Source organism: Odontesthes bonariensis, chromosome 14 (genome assembly GCF_027942865.1).
Source record: "Odontesthes bonariensis isolate fOdoBon6 chromosome 14, fOdoBon6.hap1, whole genome shotgun sequence".
NCBI lineage: Eukaryota > Metazoa > Chordata > Actinopteri > Atheriniformes > Atherinopsidae > Odontesthes > Odontesthes bonariensis.
The window spans coordinates 20,419,232-20,438,915 of NC_134519.1; the positions used below are offsets into that span (position 1 = coordinate 20,419,232).

Here is a 19,684-nt window from a genome sequence, read left to right on the forward strand (position 1 = left end):
CGACATCGACCAAACAACCATTATATGTTTTATGTTACTCTGCGCTCATTGTTGGTAACATAGCTATGGCCTCCCTAAACTGAGCACTTGTTTTCTCATTGATGTACCTCTTCTTAACTGAGAAGCTGGTTGTTGGAACTTTCTGAGTGATCAATAAATCAAATAAAATACAAAAATGGTCAGACAAGGCCAAATCAATAACACAACAGAAGAAATATCAACACCTTTAGAAAAAAACAGGTCCAGAATGTGACCTCGAAGGTGGGTAGGTTCTGTTACATGTTGCCACAAACTAAACATGTCCAGCACAGAAGAAAATTATTTGGCATTACCATCCGTCATATTATCTATGTGAATGTTAAAATCCCCGGTTAAGATAAAATGGTTAAAATCAGTCGAAATAACAGACAATAATTCAGAAAATTCATCAATAAAACTTGCACAGTATCCTGGAGATCTGAAAATAATTAAGAACAGGATTCTAGGAACGCCCTTTAAAATATGTATATATATACATATACTGTGTATATAAATGTGATATATTGCATATTACTAATAATTTTAAAGAACTATAAAATCCTACTATTTTTTAGATCACTCTACGGGTTGCTTCCCATGTAAAACCTTAACTGAGTTTCGAAAAATGTTCGAATATTCTGACTAAAATCTACAGTGGCCGACACGTGCAAACACGCTGCAAACGCCGAAACAAATCCAACAGTAAAATGCTGCAAGAGAAAAATGCGGCAATCTCAAAATCGACCGGAGCACACGCGCTGCAAACCCCAAAACACATGCAAGAGAGAAACGCTGCAAACTTCAAAACAAATGGAAGAGAGAAACGCGCTGCAAACATCAAAATAAATGCAAGAGAGAAACGCACTGCAAACTTCAAAACACATGCAAGAGAGAAACGCGCTGCAAACATCAAAACACATGCAAGAGAGAAACACGCTGCAAACATCAAAATAAATGCAAGAGAGAAACGCGCTGCAAACATCAAAACACATGCAAGAGAGAAACGCGCTGCAAATTTCAAAACACATGCAAGAGAGAAACGCGCTGCAAATTTCAAAACACATGCAAGAGAGAAACACGCTGCAAACATCAAAACACATGCAAGAGAGAAGCGCGCTGCAAACTTCAAAACACATGCAAGAGAGAAACTTCAAAACACAACAGAAGTTCGCCAGGCCACTAGGGGGTCTCGACCTGTGGGATTGACTATGGGAGATCTACCATATTAACGAAAGAGAAGAAAGTCAAAAGGTACGTTGTCATTTATGTCTTTTTTAAACACTTGGCCGTAATCTTTTCACTTATTATAGCGACATAACTCCGCTGCTCTTCTATAATAAGGTAAAGATTACGGCCAAGTGTTTAAAAAATATTAATATGGTAGATCTCCCATAGTCGATCCCCTATCCCACAGGTCGAGACCCCCTAGTGGCCTGGCGAACTTCCGTTGTGTTTTGAAGTTTGCAGCGCGTTTTTTTCTTGCATGTGTTTTGATGTTTGCAGCGTTTCTCTCTTGCATGTGTTTTGGGGTTTGCAGCGCGTGTGCTCCGGTCGATTTTGTGATTGCCGCATTTTTCTCTTGCAGCATTTCACTGTTGGATTTGTTTCGCCGTTTGCAGCGCGTTTGCACGTGTTGGCCACCGTAAAAATCTAACAATTAATTTCTCGTGAAAATTGATGCAACATTTTCCTGAGTGTCATTGTGTTACATTATCGTTCATGAAGTTAATACCAATGTTTTGCTTTCAGAGCAAACATCCACATGTCGTTCTGTAAATATCAGCCGTACACTTCATGTGTCTGAATCTGTGCTTGAATGTAGTTCCCCAAAAATTATGTTTTTGTTTTTTTCTTTTTACTAAAGATTACATTTGAAAAGGGACGTGCGTTTGACCCATTCACAAGACTGACTCTTTCACAATGAGACAATGGATTCAGAAAAGAGGCTTAGAGAAGTTGCAAAACTTCAAACATTTCAATACTTTCTTGTGGAATATCGAGTGGTTGTTTGTTGCTCTTTGTCACGACCGAGCTTGTAGGCTGCAATGCAAAGATCAACACCATGGTCAGCCAAAAAAAGGGCTTTATTCAAGTGATTTAAGAAGCAGCTTAAGAATTGCGCAACCCTGTAAGCTCAAGCAGGTGGTAGAAAGTGGTAGAAACACACATGCATATTCAAAGTGGTATGTTGTTTATTCACATCTTTGTAGGTGTGGCCAATTCACTCAATGAAATCAATGCTTCACCGGCCAGTGGGTGTCTACAGGGGTACGATAGTCAACCAAAAACATGAAGCATATTGCTTGGCTTGTGTTTAACCAAACATTTAGTATGCAATATTATTTGAATAGTTTGAAAAAATGTGAGAAACTTGCTGTTACATAGGGAACATTTAGCAGCTAAGCAACAGCAGTCAGTTGTCGGCGTGTACTTGGGCAAGACACTGAACCCCACGTTCCCTCTGATGCATTCATTGGTGTGTGAATGTGTGTCATAAAGAAAAATCACAGCAAAGCCGGTTACACTGATTAGACTACTGTGTGCTGTAAGAATGTATGGTTGAATGTGTCCTGTAGTGAAACAGTGCATTGCAGGGTCAACAAGACAAGAAAAGTGGTATGTATTTACCAGATTTGCATACACTGGGACTCAAAAGTACAAACTAACTTTTTTCTCCAGTATAAGACACATGCGATCAACGGCCACTTTGTAATGCAATCTTTTGCATTAACTGCAAGCTCCACTCAACCATTGAAAATGTGACTGCATCTGCTTTGTTGAATATGAATAGGTCTCTATGCAACATCATCTCAGAGGTGTGTGCACCACTTAGAGGGCCAAAAGCATTGCTCCGCCTCGTTTGTTTGGCAGAGCTGAACTCCTAAACAGAGATGACAAGTTTTAAACCTATTTCAGGTGCCTGAAATGATGGAGGGAAATTGCTCAAAAAAGTTAGTCACAATCCTATAACTGCCAGCTGCAGTTTTTGGCACCTGAATGTGTATTCATCCAGTTGGTTGTAAACAAAAAAGCTGTCTAAACAGATGGAACAACTGAACAGTTTATAGACATAGAAATAATTGGATTAGTATCTCTGTCTAATCATACTTTTTTTTTTTTAATCAATTCTTTTCTGTTTTCGCCTCGCCTGCCCATCTTTCACATTGAGGTTGAAAAATGTTAGCCTGGCGACGCCATCCTACGTACTTCCGCCCAAAGATTTTGGCTCTGCACATAGTCTGGCCAAATCCCCCTACCTCGGTTCGCTCAGTGTTTTGCCAATCAGCAAACAGTTGCGAGTGGTGACGCAGAACTCACGTGCGGAGTCCATTGTAGTCCATATAATTGTTGTTCAACCGCAGCGGAAATAAACATGGCGACAGAAGAATGCTAGAAGCTATCCATGAAGTTGTCTCAACTCTGGAGAGCATTACACAATTAAAACAAGAGCAAGAGGAATGCCTCGTCAATTTTGTTAGTGGCAAGGATGTCGTAGCTCTCCTTCCAACTGGCTTTGGGAAAAGTTTGATTTATCATAATGGTACCGGTATAATGAAAGCGGATGTGGGAAGCGTGATTCGCGAGCTAGAGCCTCGCGAGAGTAAGCATGAACCTCGGCGCATAACCTACGTCCTTTCTAAACATTACTGATTGGTTAAGGGAACTCCAATGAATTTAAGTTGCTGAGTAAGGTCCCACCTTCCATGGAAACAGATTCCTCTTGGGTTTTCCCAGACTGTTGGACGGAGTCAACAGTCGGCTTTCGCCCAGGCTAGAAAAATGTAGTCAAAGCAAGAAATCAAAAGCTCACTTCAAAGGTAAATGTAATTTACTGTAGCAACAAAAAAAAAAAGGACAAAAACTAGATTAAAGTTATTTTTCTTACATCAAACTTTTAAATAGGTTTTTTTCTGTGATTCATTTTATAGTTGAGGGTATTTTACAGTATCCATTTTTCTGTAAGCTGAATATTGTATGTCTTCCATGGCCTGATTTTATTTTTTTATTGTAATGTGAACTGGCAGTTTCATTTCAGCCTTGAGAGGGGTAAACCCATCCAGTTCTTCAAAAAAGAAAACACCAGGTAATACGTGATCTGACCGCATTGTTTCACAGCCTCCTCAAATCCATTAAACTTTTACTTTCCTACATATGCAGAGTATTCTACTGGGAATAAAGAGAAAATGTGAAAACCTTTAAAACTGCATAAAGCCAGATAACTTATAAAGGTTTGAACTTTTGTACTTTCAGCATCAGAAAGTGTTTGAGGGGCTGAGTGCCGATATACTTCATTTACCATCACTTCAGTTGTGCTTCAGGTATTTTTTTGGTGGTTGTAAACATGCCAGTGATTATTATTTCTAAGTCCATTTTGTGGATTTATGTAAGTGTATTTTCAGGGCATGTGTATTAGGGCACATGGTTTTATTTTGGCTCGTGTGCTTGTCTAAGAGCATGTCCACTCACTCCTAGAAAAAAAGTGAGTATATTAGGCCAACTTTTAGTGCCTGAAGCATGTTGATTCTCTTTACTCTGAATGAATCAGTCTGCCTATAATTGAGCCTCCATTAAAATCTTGTCTTGTTGTGCGCGACCCGGCATCAGCCAGGACAATGATCCCGTGACTAAAATGTAAGCTTACATGCAAACACATGCATATCATTTTATCTTATTTTTGGTCCACGATTAAATAAAAAAGTGTCATTACATGTAATAATATTTTTATTTCCATTTCTTTGCCATCCAAATTGTATAAAACAGAGTCTCCTGTGTTGACACGGTGCGAATGATCAGCTACGGCTAGCTTGTTGCACGTACATTAATCAGTGTCACTGTAAATGTGTGTCAGCAAAGTTAACTAAAACTAAAAGCCTAATTTTCGTTTTGCTCAGATGTTATGCTGGCCATCTGAATAACAATACAATGCACAACTTGTCAAATCAGGCAGGTAAGCAGGCAAGAACATTAAACTGCTGACAAATTAAAATCAGAATACTGTCTATGTCAGCCCATTTAGTGATAAGAAAAGCACAATGCAGAATGTTATGTTGAACATAGTTGCAAAAAAGTAAGATGAATAAATAATGATTATGATAATCTCAGTGGATGGATGGATTCTCAGGGGTTTCGATTCTGTGTCCATCAGTAGATGCAATTGCCTGCGTGTCAAATTGTAGATGTTTTTGCTTCTTACACTGTTGTCTTTAAGGACTTTTAGCAACGTCTGCATTACATCAGGTTTGGAAAAGTGAAAACACACGTTCCTTTAAGTCAGAATCGGTTAAGAAAAAGCTTTTGTGTGGAAATTTCAAAGAGTTATCGAAGCCATTGAAAACCCATGAAGACTTTCTTCCAAAATGTTCAACAGATGGCAGCAGCATTCAGTATAGATTTGTTAAGGTGTGAAATAAATCATGATGGTAACAGCCAGTTCCGTGTAATGCTATCTCTCATGCTTGTTATAAGTTTGAGAAACATTTCACATACGTGGTGGCATCTGTCATCATAACCTCCCATAAGCACACATACGCTATCCAGTGAAACTAGCCAAAGGGACCCTGCTTTAGCTAATAGCTTTGAATAGAACAATCCAGCTGGCTTCGTCCATCTCAATTTTTCATCATTTTCTTGTTACACATTTTGTTTAGCGAATTCAACAATTATAAATGACTACTGTCATGTCAGGCAGCAGCTGCATGCTTGAGGTAAGGTTCCAAAGTACATTTTCCATCTCTTCAGCATAGAGTGAAGGGGGCTTTGGTTGGGAGTCATTTCCAGCAAGGCCACAGTCATCTTTAAAAGCCATAGAAGCACTGTCTGAGGCGAGGCATCCTGTAGATTGTAACAAATAAGCAAATATCTTTTTGTCTTGTGTTGTTTTTTTTTCTATTTGAAGATACACTGTATGTGTCAACACGGTTATGTACGACTTCTTTTCACCACACACATGCGCACTTGCAAAGATATAATGAAATGAAAGATGTGCCAGTTCGGCTTCAAAAGAGAACAGCTTGAAAAGTGACGTGTGGTTTTCTTCTGCAGAATGTGCACAGAAAGTCACACATTGAGTATGCATTAATCTAAGAGAACAAACAAGCAAAAAAAAGAGCATTTGGTTTCCTTACACGAGACAAACTTAAAAGGATGCCTGCTTCAACATTTGGAGTCTCTTTGTTTTTCATCTGTGGAAATATACAGTTTTTTTTTCAACATTTCCACCCTAAATGATCACAAAACAGTCTGAGCCAGTGAGGTGAGATAAGGAGACCACCATCTGGTTCTCACAAAGGGAACGTGCTGAGAGCAGTCGCCTGCTTCCCCAACATGAGATACATTGTTGTGATAAGAGGTTCTTGAATACAAACTACACAGGCCCATCTTAGCTGCCTTCTGTCCACACCCACTTGAAGATGCTAAAGCAAAAACTATTTAACTCATTTAAGCGTACACACAACCAGCATTCCTCACACGATGAAACATGCTCTGCGGGCTGAGTGAATTGCTTGAACGTTGACATCAAGTTCAATGACTTAAAAAATGATCCGCTTTAAAATAGAAATTCAGCTCTGCACCATCATGTCTCAGCCGATATGTGACAGCCTGCTCAAAGCATCCGCGTCTGTTTTTCTTCTGTGCGGCTTTTAATTCAGTGTGTCCCTGCTCTCGCTTTCCCACTCAATGGAGACAGGATTACAGCAGCATCACTCACAACACGTCTCTGCTGAAATCCATCTATCAACATCGTCCCTGAGCAATATTTCTGTATTGCTCCCAAGTGGGAAGATCAAATATGTGGTATTGCATGGTAAAATTTATTCAAAGGTTATTTGCCTTCTCCTTAATAATCCCTTCAAGAGTTTTTTTAATCTTTATTTCCCCTCTAAAGCCAATTACTTTACATTAGATCAAAGGCGTTTATGTATCATTTAAGAGGATGAGCTGAATGTAGTGGGACTCACTAACACAAAGCCATGAACATGTATTTATGTTTCAGTGCTGGCACAGTAAGAAGAACAAATGTCTTCATGTGCAGACACACAAGTGCAGTTGTAAATATCTTTCTTCTGTTTTTCTGATTTCAATTTGTCTCCTTTTCTTGCTCTTTTTCTCACTCCTTCACAGGTGTGAGTGGACAGCAGTAATGAGCTTTGTTCTCAACATGCCACTGGCGGCGCAGGGTCACCGGGCCACCGTGCCCACAAGTAGCTGGATCCTGGCTTTGGCTCTGCTTCTTGCTCTTCAGGTAAAGACTGTTCACACAAAAGTATTGGCACTGTCTGAAGCTATTTTTGTCATTTTCATGATTTATTTCCAGTCTATTATTTTTGGCATATATCCTTTGAGATTCTACCCTGGCCGGCCAGTTTATACCCACGTCAGCACGTGTTTTGTGTAGTTCATTTTGGTAAGTATACCATTTTAGGAAGTAAGATCATATAGAGCAGTTTGCCTTGGTTAATGTTGGGTTTGTCAAACTTTCTGTTAACGCATGCTGTGCAATGACTGACAAAAGTTCCCATTTTTTTTTCTATGACATTATTTTTCAAATTTAATTCTTACTTGTTCTAAGACTATTGTTTAATCATAAATAGGCTGTTGATAGCTACAACACTTTACTTTGCCTCAGAGGGTATGCATCTATGTTGGTGTTCTATCTGGGCATGCCTCGTCATGTTGTTATGTATCTCATTTCTACACTAGGAAAACTCACGAACCAAAGCCTGAAAGCATCTAAAAGTCTGAAAGCCTTTTTGTACTTCAAAGAGGGATTTGTCAATGAAATTAAGGTGGCAAAGTTCCAAATTGACATTCTGGTTGTATCTGGACTGTTGTTCAAGATCCACTGGAGCTGGTTCGACGAGCATATTTATGAGAGATCTTTCACTTTTCAGTACTCAAACTCAAACTGTCAAAGATCCAGGAAAAAATATGCGACTGTTATTTTTAAATGCCAAGCATCTTTCTTTGTAAGCATAACAATGTAACGATCTGCCTGTGAAATTTATTTTCGTCTCAACAAAGCAACATTTGTCAGGCTGGAGCCCATCCCAACTCCAAATGAGCAAGAGTCAGGGTGCAAGGAATAAAGTCAACTGGATACGAATGGTTTAACAAAAAAGAAGTAATTATTTCTAATCACAAGCTAGTAGCCTCCAGGACCTTTAAATATCTTCATCTGGAGGTTACAAGTAATCCAGTAGAGCAGCTACCTCAGAGCATAAACACCATTTTAAAAAGAGTAGCATGAGAGAAACTGCATATTCTCCTGGTTGTAAAGAGCTGCTTGTGCATTCTGTGAGCAAAAAGGTGTCAGCGTGCAGCTAGAAACTCGGGGGAAGCATGAATTTTCTCCTTCATTTCATGTCCTTTTTTTTATGCATCAAGATGACACAAACCAAACCATGAAACAATAACATCTGTCTGTCCTTATACTGAGTTCCCTCATAAAAAGGTAAACACTGAGCCTGACTCCACAGTCCGCAACACGTTGACTTTCATAAATAACACAGAACTCCGAGTTCTCCAAGTTGCTCATACCTACTGCAATTTTAAACATGAAATAAGTCAACAGAGATCAGAAAGTAATATCTTTGTACAAACTGAAAAGTAAAAAGCACACAATAATTCACCCTACATGGATCCAGACAGCTGTATTAAGCGGTGACTGTTGCCAGTTAAAATGGGGGCGTTGAATAAATGACAGCTGTCACACAGCTGACAGTGAACAAGATTTATTGTAGATTTGCAAAGTTATATATCTTCTTTGCAGACAGGTTTTGTGGTGGGTAAAGCTACTATTGTGAAAGCCCCCCAAAGCATGAGGGCAAAAAATTTGCTTGCATATTTTGTGGCCTTGTCTATAGATGCTATGGACACAGATGTTCACATTATATTTATCATTAATAACTCACCACACTTTTCAGAATGTCAGAGGAGTAAAGTAAACTTGGTAAGATGATGTAGCTGCCACCTTCTGGAGGACAATGATGTAAGACTCAGAATTTCATCAGGTTCTCAAACTTGCAGAGATGCTGCAGCTGTCTGAGCAGCATCTGCAGCTCACTGTGGATATTTGAAGTTAGCAACATGCTCTCATTTTCAGTGATGTACAGGTCCTCCTGTGTCCTCTGGAATCCAGATGGTTTGATAGATCAACACATTTTATGTGTATAGATGCTACATTTCAGAATCAGAATCAGAATCAGAATGCCTTTATTGTCATCATACGTGGTATAACAAAATTCAAAGCCACCAAAAACAGTGCAAAGAGTGCAAATATAAAAAATATAAAATATAAAAATATATAAGTAATGTAAAAAAAAAGGGAGGATGTAAGGTGCACAGTTTTTTACGGTACTAAAATAAATAGAATCAAATATGGTGTTAGTGGTAACATATGAAATAAAATAAAATAAGGTGTTAGTAGGTTCAAGTATGTGGATGTATTGCACACAATTATGAGTCTGGTCATAATTTGAATATTGCACAAGAATTGGGATTGTCCAAGGGATGATCAGTGAGTGTCAGAGTTTAGACTGGTTATGGCTTTGGGGAAAAAGCTGTTTTTAAGTCTGCTTGTCCTAGTCCTGATGCACCTGTAGCGCCGCCCTGAGGGCAACAGGTCAAACAGGGCAGAGCCAGGGTGGGAGCTGTCTTTGGAGATTGCCTTGGCTCTGCTGAGGCAGCGGGAGGTGTAAATGTCCATCAGGGAGGGGAGAGGGCAGCCGATGATTTTCTGTGCTGCCTTGACGACTCTCTGCAGCCTCTCCCTGTCAGCGGCGGTGGAGCTGCCGAACCATACTGTGATGCAGTATGTCAGCAGGCTCTCGATGGATGAGCGGTAGAAGGTCAGCAGCAGGTTTGAGTTGAGGTTGTGCTTCCTGAGAACTCTCAGGAAGTGTAGCCGCTGCCGAGCCTTCTTGATGATGGCTGTGATGTTCTCTGACCAGGAAATGTTGTCAGAGATGAGGACGCCGAGGTACTTGAACGTGTGGACCTGTTCCACGCGCTCGCCATTGATGTAGAGGGGGGCTGTATCAGTGCTGTGCCTCCTGAAGTCGATGATGACCTCTCTGGTTTTCTTGGTGTTCAGAGAAAGGTTGTTCTCTGAGCACCACTCTGCCAGCTTCAGGACCTCCTCCCTGTAAGCAACCTCATCACCCCTGGAGATGAGACCGACCACCGTAGTATCGTCAGCAAACTTAATGATAAGGTTGTCCTTGTGGGCCGGTCTGCAGTCGTGGGTGTAGAGGCAGTAGAGGAGGGGGCTCAGCACACAGCCCTGTGGGGAGCCAATGCTCAGTGTGCGGGTGGATGAGAGATGGGGCCCCAGTCGTACAGTCTGGGGTCGGTCAGACAAAACGTTATTGATCCAGGCACATGTGAAAGGGGGGAGGCCAAGGGTTTTCAGTTTTGTGGCGAGTTTGTCCGGGATTATGGTTTTAAAGGCAGAACTGTAATCCACAAAGAGCATCCGAACATAGCTCTGCTGCTGCTCCAGGTGGTTTAGTGCAGAGTGGAGAGCTACGGCGATGGCATCCTCTGTGGATCTGTTCGCCCGGTATGCGAACTGATGGGGGTCGAGGTCTGGGGGGAGGTGGTCCGTGATGTGCCGAAGGACCAGTCTCTCGAAGCACTTCATGATTACCGGAGTGAGGGCCACCGGACGGTAATCGTTCAGGCTAGTGATGGGAGACTTCTTCGGCACCAGAATTATTGTTGATGTTTTCAGACAGGATGGGATGACTGCCTGGGCCAGGGAGAGGTTGAAAATCCTGGTGAAGGTGGGGGTGAGTTGGTTGGCACACGCTCTGAGCACCTTTCCAGGGACTCCATCTGGGCCAGCAGCTTTCTTGGGGTTGACAGCGAGGAGCACACTTCTGACATTGTGCTCCTGGACAGTGAGAGGAGTGATGCAGGAGCGAGGTGGGGGCAGGGCAGGAACAGATGAGTGCTGCTGGGATGATCCAAACCGGGCAAAGAAGCTGTTTAGCTCCTCTGCCAGTAGTGCTCTCAGGTCTGCTGTAGACGCATCACAACCTCTGTAGTTGGTGATGTCTTGTATTCCCTGCCATACCTCCCGTATGTTGTTGCTGGACAGATGGGACTCTATCTGCATCCTGTGGTCCGTTTTTGCCCTTTTCACTCCTTTCTGTTGCTTTTATACTGTTTACTGACCATATTGATTCCCTGAAGGAGAAAGTAGAATTCCCCAGCTGACATGTGTCATGTGCTTGTTGTTTATCTTCAAATATTCTGGTTAAGAATAATTGAAATGCACTTCATTAAACTCAAGGAATCTTAAGACAGACCCTTAGGACACACTGTCTGTGTACAGCTGTTTCTGTACTAAGTTCTGGTTCAAACAAATATGTCTGGTGTCATAAATGTTTGAGACTTGCTTTCCTTAAGAAATAACAGAAAATTAAGGTGACCTTCAATGTTTTTTGTTAAGAAGTGTGTCATAGTTCGAATGAGACCAGATCCAGATGTGTAACAAGTTAGTAATCTACAACACTTAGCTGCAGCTTAGGGCTGTCTCTGCCTGAGAAGGGTCTTAGTTATTTTTAGACTATGCTTCACTGCTAGCCTGAACAATGTTGTTACTAATCTCACAAAAGATAAATGACAACATTTGGGACATAATACTGACATTCTGAATACTTTTATTTACTTTTGCAATGTTTTGATTAGGCGTCAATGCAGTCATATTCTATCTTGATAAATCAGTCTCATGCATAGGAATCTCCCCGTTGACCTAACACCAGTAGATCTCGAACACAGGTTTGTAAGGTCTTTTATTTGTTAAAATATTTGTAACAATGAATTAAAAACACTGCACGCATGGATGGAATTATAGTATAGCATCCACTTTGCAGCAGTTGTTGTTATTTTCGAGCAGAATTGTAACTGATGCAACAATGAAAATGGTTTGGGGGAACACTTTTTGCTACTTTATTGTGGTCTCCAATAAGTTTTTTTCTCATTGAATTGGGATTCTAAAAACAGATTAAGAGTATGTTTAAACGTCCATCAAAACGTCAACATTAGATTTAATCGGAGCTAATTTTGAGCAAACTTTAAACATTAAGTTTCTGTATCTGCAAATTTCACACTCAGAAAATACCTTTTATTGTTTCTTTAAGGTAGTTGTTACTAGCTAATATCTAACCTTCAACACCAATTTGATGCAATTTCACAAACTGTAATTAACAGATGCTAAAGAGCTTTTAGTTTGTCATCATATTGCACAATAACATTTTTTACTCTAACATACATACCAGACACAAACCTTTCACTGCGATCCTCATCTCTAATCCTGATTAATTGAATTTGATGAAAAGAAATCTGTTTCAGAAGGGTTCAAATGGGGAAAGATTCACTGATGTTGCATCTTCCATGCTAAAGAGGAGTGGGACCATCCAGATTATTCTAAATGCACAGATGATAAGCTCACACCATGATGCTATGGGGGTGCGTTAGTGCACATGGCATGAGCTACTTGCATTATCTGAAGGCATCATTAATGCCAAATGATGCAGTTTGTACAGAATATGGCAATTTCTGTGGTGGCAACATTTTTTTTAGTAAAGGCCAAACCACACACTTGATGTATTTTCACATCATGGCTCCATTGTAAAAGATTTCCCATCAGCGCTTTTAAAAGAAGCGTTTAAATAATTTTCCATTTCTAAGCAATAAATCCTGGAAATCAAGAAACAGCATGGCTTGATGTATATAATGTAAGAAAAAACGTATGATAAAATCTATGTTTTGTTTGAGCTGATAACGATAAAAGCAACGATAGTGAATATGTTTGATTTCGTAATTAGGTTGGACGAAGAGTAAGAAAAAAAAACCCCGACAGCCTACAAAGCCTTAAATGCGCATAATCATTCGTAACGCATCTCCAGGCACATTGCTTTTGACATGTTGAGTTTTGACATGAATCTTGACAAATCTGCCATAGTTAGTTGCTATGATTGCCCTTTTGAGGGAGTGGGCTGAACAGACAGTACCTCTGAGCTACATTTATGACTCACACATCAAACATTTTTCACTAATTACAAAGTTGATATTGAGTAGAATGTTCTTAATCCAACAGTTATCCAGCTGATCCTGTGGAGTTCAAGCGTTACTCTCGGAAGATGTTCTGTTCCTCCCATCAGTCTTTTCTTCTTGAAAAAACAATGCTTGCTTAATATCAGATATTCTCCTGTGACACACAAACAGCACCATGTGAAAACTACTATACTGGAAAATACTTTTGGAAATTACCCAGTTTTTTATGTGAATAGTGTTCTGTCAGTGTTGTCGCCAGTGAGAACATTCTTCATGTGCTTTGTACTATTGCCATCGTGTTTTTGTTTTTTTGTCCCCCTGGGTTCTGTCCTTTTGTCTTCACTCCATCATTTTGTAAATGCACACATACAAAAAACAACCAGAATCCCCTTAGTCCAAACCACGTGCAGTATTTTTGTTTCACATTGTATCTCTCCCCAGGGTGCTGCTCATGCTGCTCCATCAGGAGACTACAAGCTGGTTCGAACCACCAGAGTGAGGAGGCAGACTTCAGGGGGTTATCAGCCCCCATCTGCTCCCTCACCTAACCAGACTCTGCGGGAGCAATCTCTGGTCTTTAACCATGTATACAACATCAATGTACCCTTGGAGTCCCTTTGCTCTGTGGACCTGGACACCTCCGCACCACCGGGCTCCGGTGACGGGGAGGACTTCGGACTCAATAAAGGTTCTGGTTGCGATTCGATTTTATCCCTCATCTTCAAGGCAGCAAGGATTCTGTATTTTAAAGTTATCAGAAGTTTATTTATTATTTTTCATTTATAGATTCTCGTGGTGAGTTGGGATCCAGACCTTCAGTAGAGGGTCCAATGGATCCAATGGAACCAACAGAATTTACTGAGCAAACACTGGATCCTGACAGCCAGGTGTGGTTTTCAACTATAATATATTTAAAGTTATTAGCAGAAAATCCAAGCAGAAAAAAAAAAAAAAGGAACAATGAACATAATAATTTAGATTAAACATCACACATGGAAAGGAAATTATTCTAAGAAACATCTACTTCAACAAAGCATATTCATGGTCATATGTTGTGCTGTCCAGAATTGATAAGTACTCGGTGAGACAAAATATCTGTGTAAAATCTCTAGAGTTTGTAGAAATCAAAAAACACAGATAAAAAATGGATGAATAGTGGACCCGTCTCTGACAGGTTGCAATAAACTATATTCTAAATACATTATAATGTTGCTCCAAACCTGCTGGATGTTCATAAAGTGTGGCTTAATGTAATAAGCACTCATCTACAACTGTGAAAACCTTTAAACCGATGACAGTCGACTAAACTAAACACAGACCAATTGAAGATTAACTAAAAGCACCATGCCTCATTACTGTTATCTAATTTGTTTAATGAATTCCTTTAGTTGCCAAAATGAGCTTTTAAACCAAACTGGACTCTTTTTCAGGTAACATTCACTCACCGCATCAACATCCCAAAAACAGCTTGCGGTTGTCCAGCAACAACCACAATCCAGCAACTCGCCACCAGAGTGGAGATGCTGGAAAGAGAGGTTTCCCTGCTCAGAACTCAGTGTGGATCTGGATGCTGTGGGGAGGGCTCTGCCATGGGTGAGTTCTATTTAAAACCTACAATTAAGCATATGTTGTATAGGAAGTTGGAATTTGTAGTGTTTGTTTTTCCAATTCCCTTTTTTCCTGCTTATTTTGCTTTATTGTAAGTACAGCATGCAAATATAAAAAAGAACCAAAAGAAAAACACTAGAAACTGGTTGTTTTGACATTACAAGAAGGAAACGGTAAACCAGACAGAAAAGACGAGATGGATGGATTTTTTTTAGTCTGGAGGGCAACTTCTTTTATCTGCTACACTGTGGAGAAAGGCTGTGGTGAAATCTTTGATACTATTGCTATTATAATACGAGAGGATTAGAATGGACGGGGCTACAGAATGTATTATAGTTAAAGGATCTGCTCCAATGACACCATCACCCATTTCAAATACTCTTTGATAACGCTCCATCTCGATAGTGATAATGTGATTTTTTCCTGCAGTCATGATCAGAATCGAAACGAGAATGGAATGCTTAGGAGGACGGTGGCAAGATGGAGAAACACAAACTAAAGCAGCTTTTCACGGATGTTTAGGCAAATGTTTCTCCTGTCAAGGCTGTTGAAGCATGCCAACCTGCAAAACTTAACCTTGACTGGATATTTACACAACATTGCATTACATTTTTTTAGCTGATGACTTTATCTAAACCAAATCCAGAGTATTTTTGTCATGTAACACAGTGTGTATAACTTTTTCTTGCAGGACGTTTGGACTTTGTCCCAGGCTGCAGCGGCCATGGAAGCTTCAGCTTTGATCTGTGTGGCTGCATCTGCGATGAAGGTTGGACGGGCAAAAACTGCTCCGAGCCTCGTTGCCCAAATGACTGCTCTGGTCAGGGCGTGTGTATCGAAGGGGAGTGTGTGTGCGACCGTGACTTTGGAGGTGACAACTGTTCAGAGCCACGCTGCCCTTCAGACTGCTCAGGTCGTGGCTTGTGTATCGATGGGGAGTGTGTGTGCGAGGAGTCCTTCACGGGGGAAGACTGCATGGTTGGAAGGTGTCTCAATGACTGCTCGGATCAGGGGTTGTGTATCAACGGGACGTGCCAGTGCCGACCCGGCTATGTGGGAGAGGACTGCTCACTGGTTTACTGTGCCAACAACTGCAGCAAGAAGGGAGTCTGCAAGGAGGGCTTCTGTGTCTGCCAGGAGGGCTTTGCTGGAGATGACTGTAACTCTGGTAAGCTTTCAAATTCTAGCCCCTACTTCCCTCCTCAGTTTGATCTCCAAGTACAAAAAACTACTTTGACATGTGCAGTTCAATTCCCTGCAGCAGAAAGTCTGAGCAAAAAGTCGTCCATCCTCACATTCACCAAGAATCAAGAGCAGAAACCATTGTTTTTTTTATTCTAAAACACAATTACTGAATTAAAAAACGTGAAGCTGTTTTTTTTTTCCTTTTGTGTTAGCGCTGTAACATTGGGATTCCTTAAGAGTTTTTAAAAATGTTTTGTTCATGAATTGCTGTTTCTGTCTTCTTACAACAGGAATATGGCACAACACACATTTAAAACAAAATAAAATGTGATACTTACAGGCTGTACTGATTGCTGGGGTTGATTTTGTTCAGAATCAGAATCAGAATTCGTTTTATTGCCATTGTTAGTGAACAGTGTTCACTAACTAGGAATTTGCTGTGGTGTAAGGTGCAAACATGTAACATAGGATATAATAATAAAAAATAAAGAATAAAAATATATGAATATAAAATGTACAAGGTGTGTACAACAATACACAGTATCCAATATACAGAGCAACAACAGTGCAGCTTCATTAGGGCAATTTTAATGATGGTAAAGTGACTGGGGCAGGTTACGAGGTGATTATGAAGTGTTCATAAGTCCAACTGCAAGGGGGAAAAAACTGTTTTTGTGACGGGAGGTTCTGGTCCGAATGGACCGAAGCCTCCTGCCCGAGGGGAGTGGTGCAAATAGAGAAGGGTCAGCTGTGATCCGACCTGCTCGCCCCATAGTCCTGGAGACGTGCAGCCGATCAGCTTCTCAGCGGAGCGTACAGCTCGCTGCAGTCTGTGTCTGTCCCTGTCGGAACTGACCCTCTAATGAGCAAAATTCCGACTGAAGCCTGCTCGGAATCGTGCAAGCTCTGTGAAACTGTACTCCGTGAAATGCGCAGAGCAAAGGAAAAGTCGGCGGTTACTGGGGATACTGTTAAAAATAAATAAAAGCCATTGATCGCGAACATTGCTTTCCGGGGGAAGAATATGTAACGATCGTAGTCCGCTTTCACAGCCTTGGAAGGCACACCTGTTCCTGTTTCTCGCCGAAGGGGCGTGTCTGAAACGGGGTGGCTGTGGATTTGGGTGGGGGGGGGGATTTGCTGAAAAAGTGACATCACTTTTTCACAAAGACGGATTGGGGGATATTCTGGGGGATATTCAAAAAAGGGGAGTACTTGAAACAGAGGTTCTGACACTTGCTGGCACTTCGTGTGTACTCCCCACAGTGGAGAGACTCAGGACTAACACCAAAAACGGGAAAAAGACGATTTTGATTCTCTATCCCCTTTAAATATCATTCAGTGAAAGAGCGAACTGGAAATACATCAGACTGAGTTTGTTTTTCTTCACACTCAAGACCTTATACCTGCAGCCCTGCACACACAGACACACACAGAAACTCTATCAAAAGCTATCTTAACGTCCATCAGGATGAAAATGTGACATTCACTAGAGTATTTGAGGCTGTATGAGAAGATGGGTTGTACAAGTCCCATATGAGTGCCTATTATAGACAGGTTCTGGGTACAGTTCCTTTTATTAGCATTTAATCAAATACGTAATCAAAATCATTGAATGACCTAAAGAGAACAATAATTTAAAAAAAGGTCATAAGAAAATCAGAAAAATCCTCACATTTAAGGACCTGAAACCAGCAAATGTTTAGCCATTTTGCTTTTCGCAGCAGGTGTTTTCTTCCATTAATTAATGAAGGAGATTATTAATTTAACCGCCAAGTTGGATAGGGGATAGATTTCACATCTCTGAAAAGAGCAGCTTCCGACAAATCTTTGTATAAGTGCAGCCTGAAAAATAAACCTGCCTGTGCCTCAAATGCAGGTGGTGGGAGTGCATGACGCACTGGGCAGCAGAAGATATAACAGCATTCATTTGTCAAAAGTCACATTCATCCGGGGAGAGAACCGTCACATTAGCTGCAGCTGAGACAGATTCTGAGCTGTGCTTGCTTTTGTTTGAAACCAGCTCTCCATGCCAAAATTTCACATCGTCTTGTGCCATTTGAGGCACCTGTCAACAAATTGACAGATGAGGACAGACAGAGTGAGTTATAGGAAGATAGGGATGGAAAATCTTATTACAAAGGCTGATTGGTCCATGCTAACCTCTCATTTAATACCCATACAAAGTGAGAGAGATGAATTGCTTATTTCTTTGTAATTAGCCAGCTCTTGTAGGGGAGAGTTTGTTGAATACAAAACAAAGCAGTTCAATTACCAGAGGTGCGCAGGTTGACAGACTTTCACGATATTAAAAACTGGAGAAAGCAGCATGCGTTTTTGCTTTGATTATGGTGGCCTACATCCCCCCAGTATGAGAAATAGTAGATGCTGTTGAATTTAAATTGGTATAGTCATGAGTTGATATATGACATGCATATTTTTACATAAAAATAATGTATGTCTATCCCCAAAGCAGATATCAACTTGTGTTGAGGACCGACGCTGAGTTCTTACAGCAAAGGTGTTCTCCAGTGAAACAAATTAATCTTGGTGTCACTGTGGAGAAGTTGTAGTGACATTTTTGCTTTGTCGACATCCTCTGCAGTGGGGATTTCCATTATGTTCTATTTATCGTACTAAATTGCATCATAAATTGCAAAAAAAATAGTCTCATTCTATGATTTGACACCATTGTTGTGCTTTAAGTTCTTTTTTCTTTTCTTTTTCTTCGTGAGTATTTTCACTACAATAATAAGATTTCTGTCCACGTATCTTTTTCGACCTTCACATGACCGAGATTTTATAAGCTGAGAATCTGTGAGCAGGAGCGGCAGGAATGTGACGACCCAAGTATTTGGATGCAAGAGGCTCTGAGGCCTGAAATATTTGATCAAACTCTGATATAACTCTCTGCTCACTGCATGGTCAAAGCCAGGTATCTGACGAGTTGTGGGCTCAGCAGATTTCCTGTTACGGCAGCTAAAGCCCCATTTCATGGACATTAGGGCTGTCTCATTAGTACAAAATTTTAGATAGAACAAACTTGAAATAAACAATTCTTGTAATTCTTTGTGGCTTCTGTTCGATCATTACTTCCTGGAACAACACAGATCGTTGCATTTAAATCTTGCTATCGTGCTAGTAATGGCATTTTTAACGCCCCTGGCAAGGAACCTTCTGTAGCTGACTGTGCAGAATAGCAGGAAATCAGACACTCAGTGGGGTTACATGGCACTGAAAAGATCAGATAATTGGCTAAATTACAATAAGAATGAGTTGAGCAAGGGTAATTCTCCTTGGATATATGGCGGTGAATGAATCGGATCAGAGGCACAAAGCATGTCATACTCTGATACGATAGGTGGCGCTGTACCCATTTCAACTATTGCTAATAGAGCCACTTCCGGTTGACCCCTTCAACACCAACAACAACAGCAAACTCAGGCATTCGAGAAAATGGCAAATGAAGAGCAAGATGAAGGTACGTCTCGGGGTCTTAATCCGATCGCGAGTAACTCGATTCGATCCAATTTCTAGTCAGATTAAGGTGTCTACATGCACTTAATGACTCAATCTTATTGTAATTTAGCCAATTATCTGATCCTTTCAGTGCCATGTAACCCCACTGTTGAACACCCAATGTTGACTTATATGTGGTACCCCTGCTTCCTCACTTGGTTGGTGGGCTGGTAACTGAGTCTTGTTGTTGTTGATTTGATGTCATTGCAAAGTATGACATCTACTTTGCAGAAAGGCAATAAACTGCCTTGTCATTGTTTGTCACGATACAAAAAAACAATCCAAAATACTC

General features: G+C 40.7%; 1 protein-coding gene across 4 annotated transcripts in view; it reads left to right on the plus strand.

Moving 5' to 3' along the window:
- Positions 1–19,684, plus strand: part of tnr (tenascin R (restrictin, janusin)) — a 99,587-nt gene that overhangs the window by 15,928 nt on the left and 63,975 nt on the right. For all 4 annotated transcript variants that reach the window (XM_075483417.1, XM_075483419.1, XM_075483418.1 and 1 more), the window contains exons 2-6: positions 7,141–7,261; positions 13,522–13,768; positions 13,867–13,967; positions 14,511–14,673; positions 15,380–15,856. In XM_075483417.1, coding sequence (XP_075339532.1) covers positions 7,160–7,261; positions 13,522–13,768; positions 13,867–13,967; positions 14,511–14,673; positions 15,380–15,856 — 1,090 coding nt within the window. In that variant the 5' untranslated portion in view covers positions 7,141–7,159. The remainder of the gene's footprint in view (positions 1–7,140; positions 7,262–13,521; positions 13,769–13,866; positions 13,968–14,510; positions 14,674–15,379; positions 15,857–19,684) is intronic.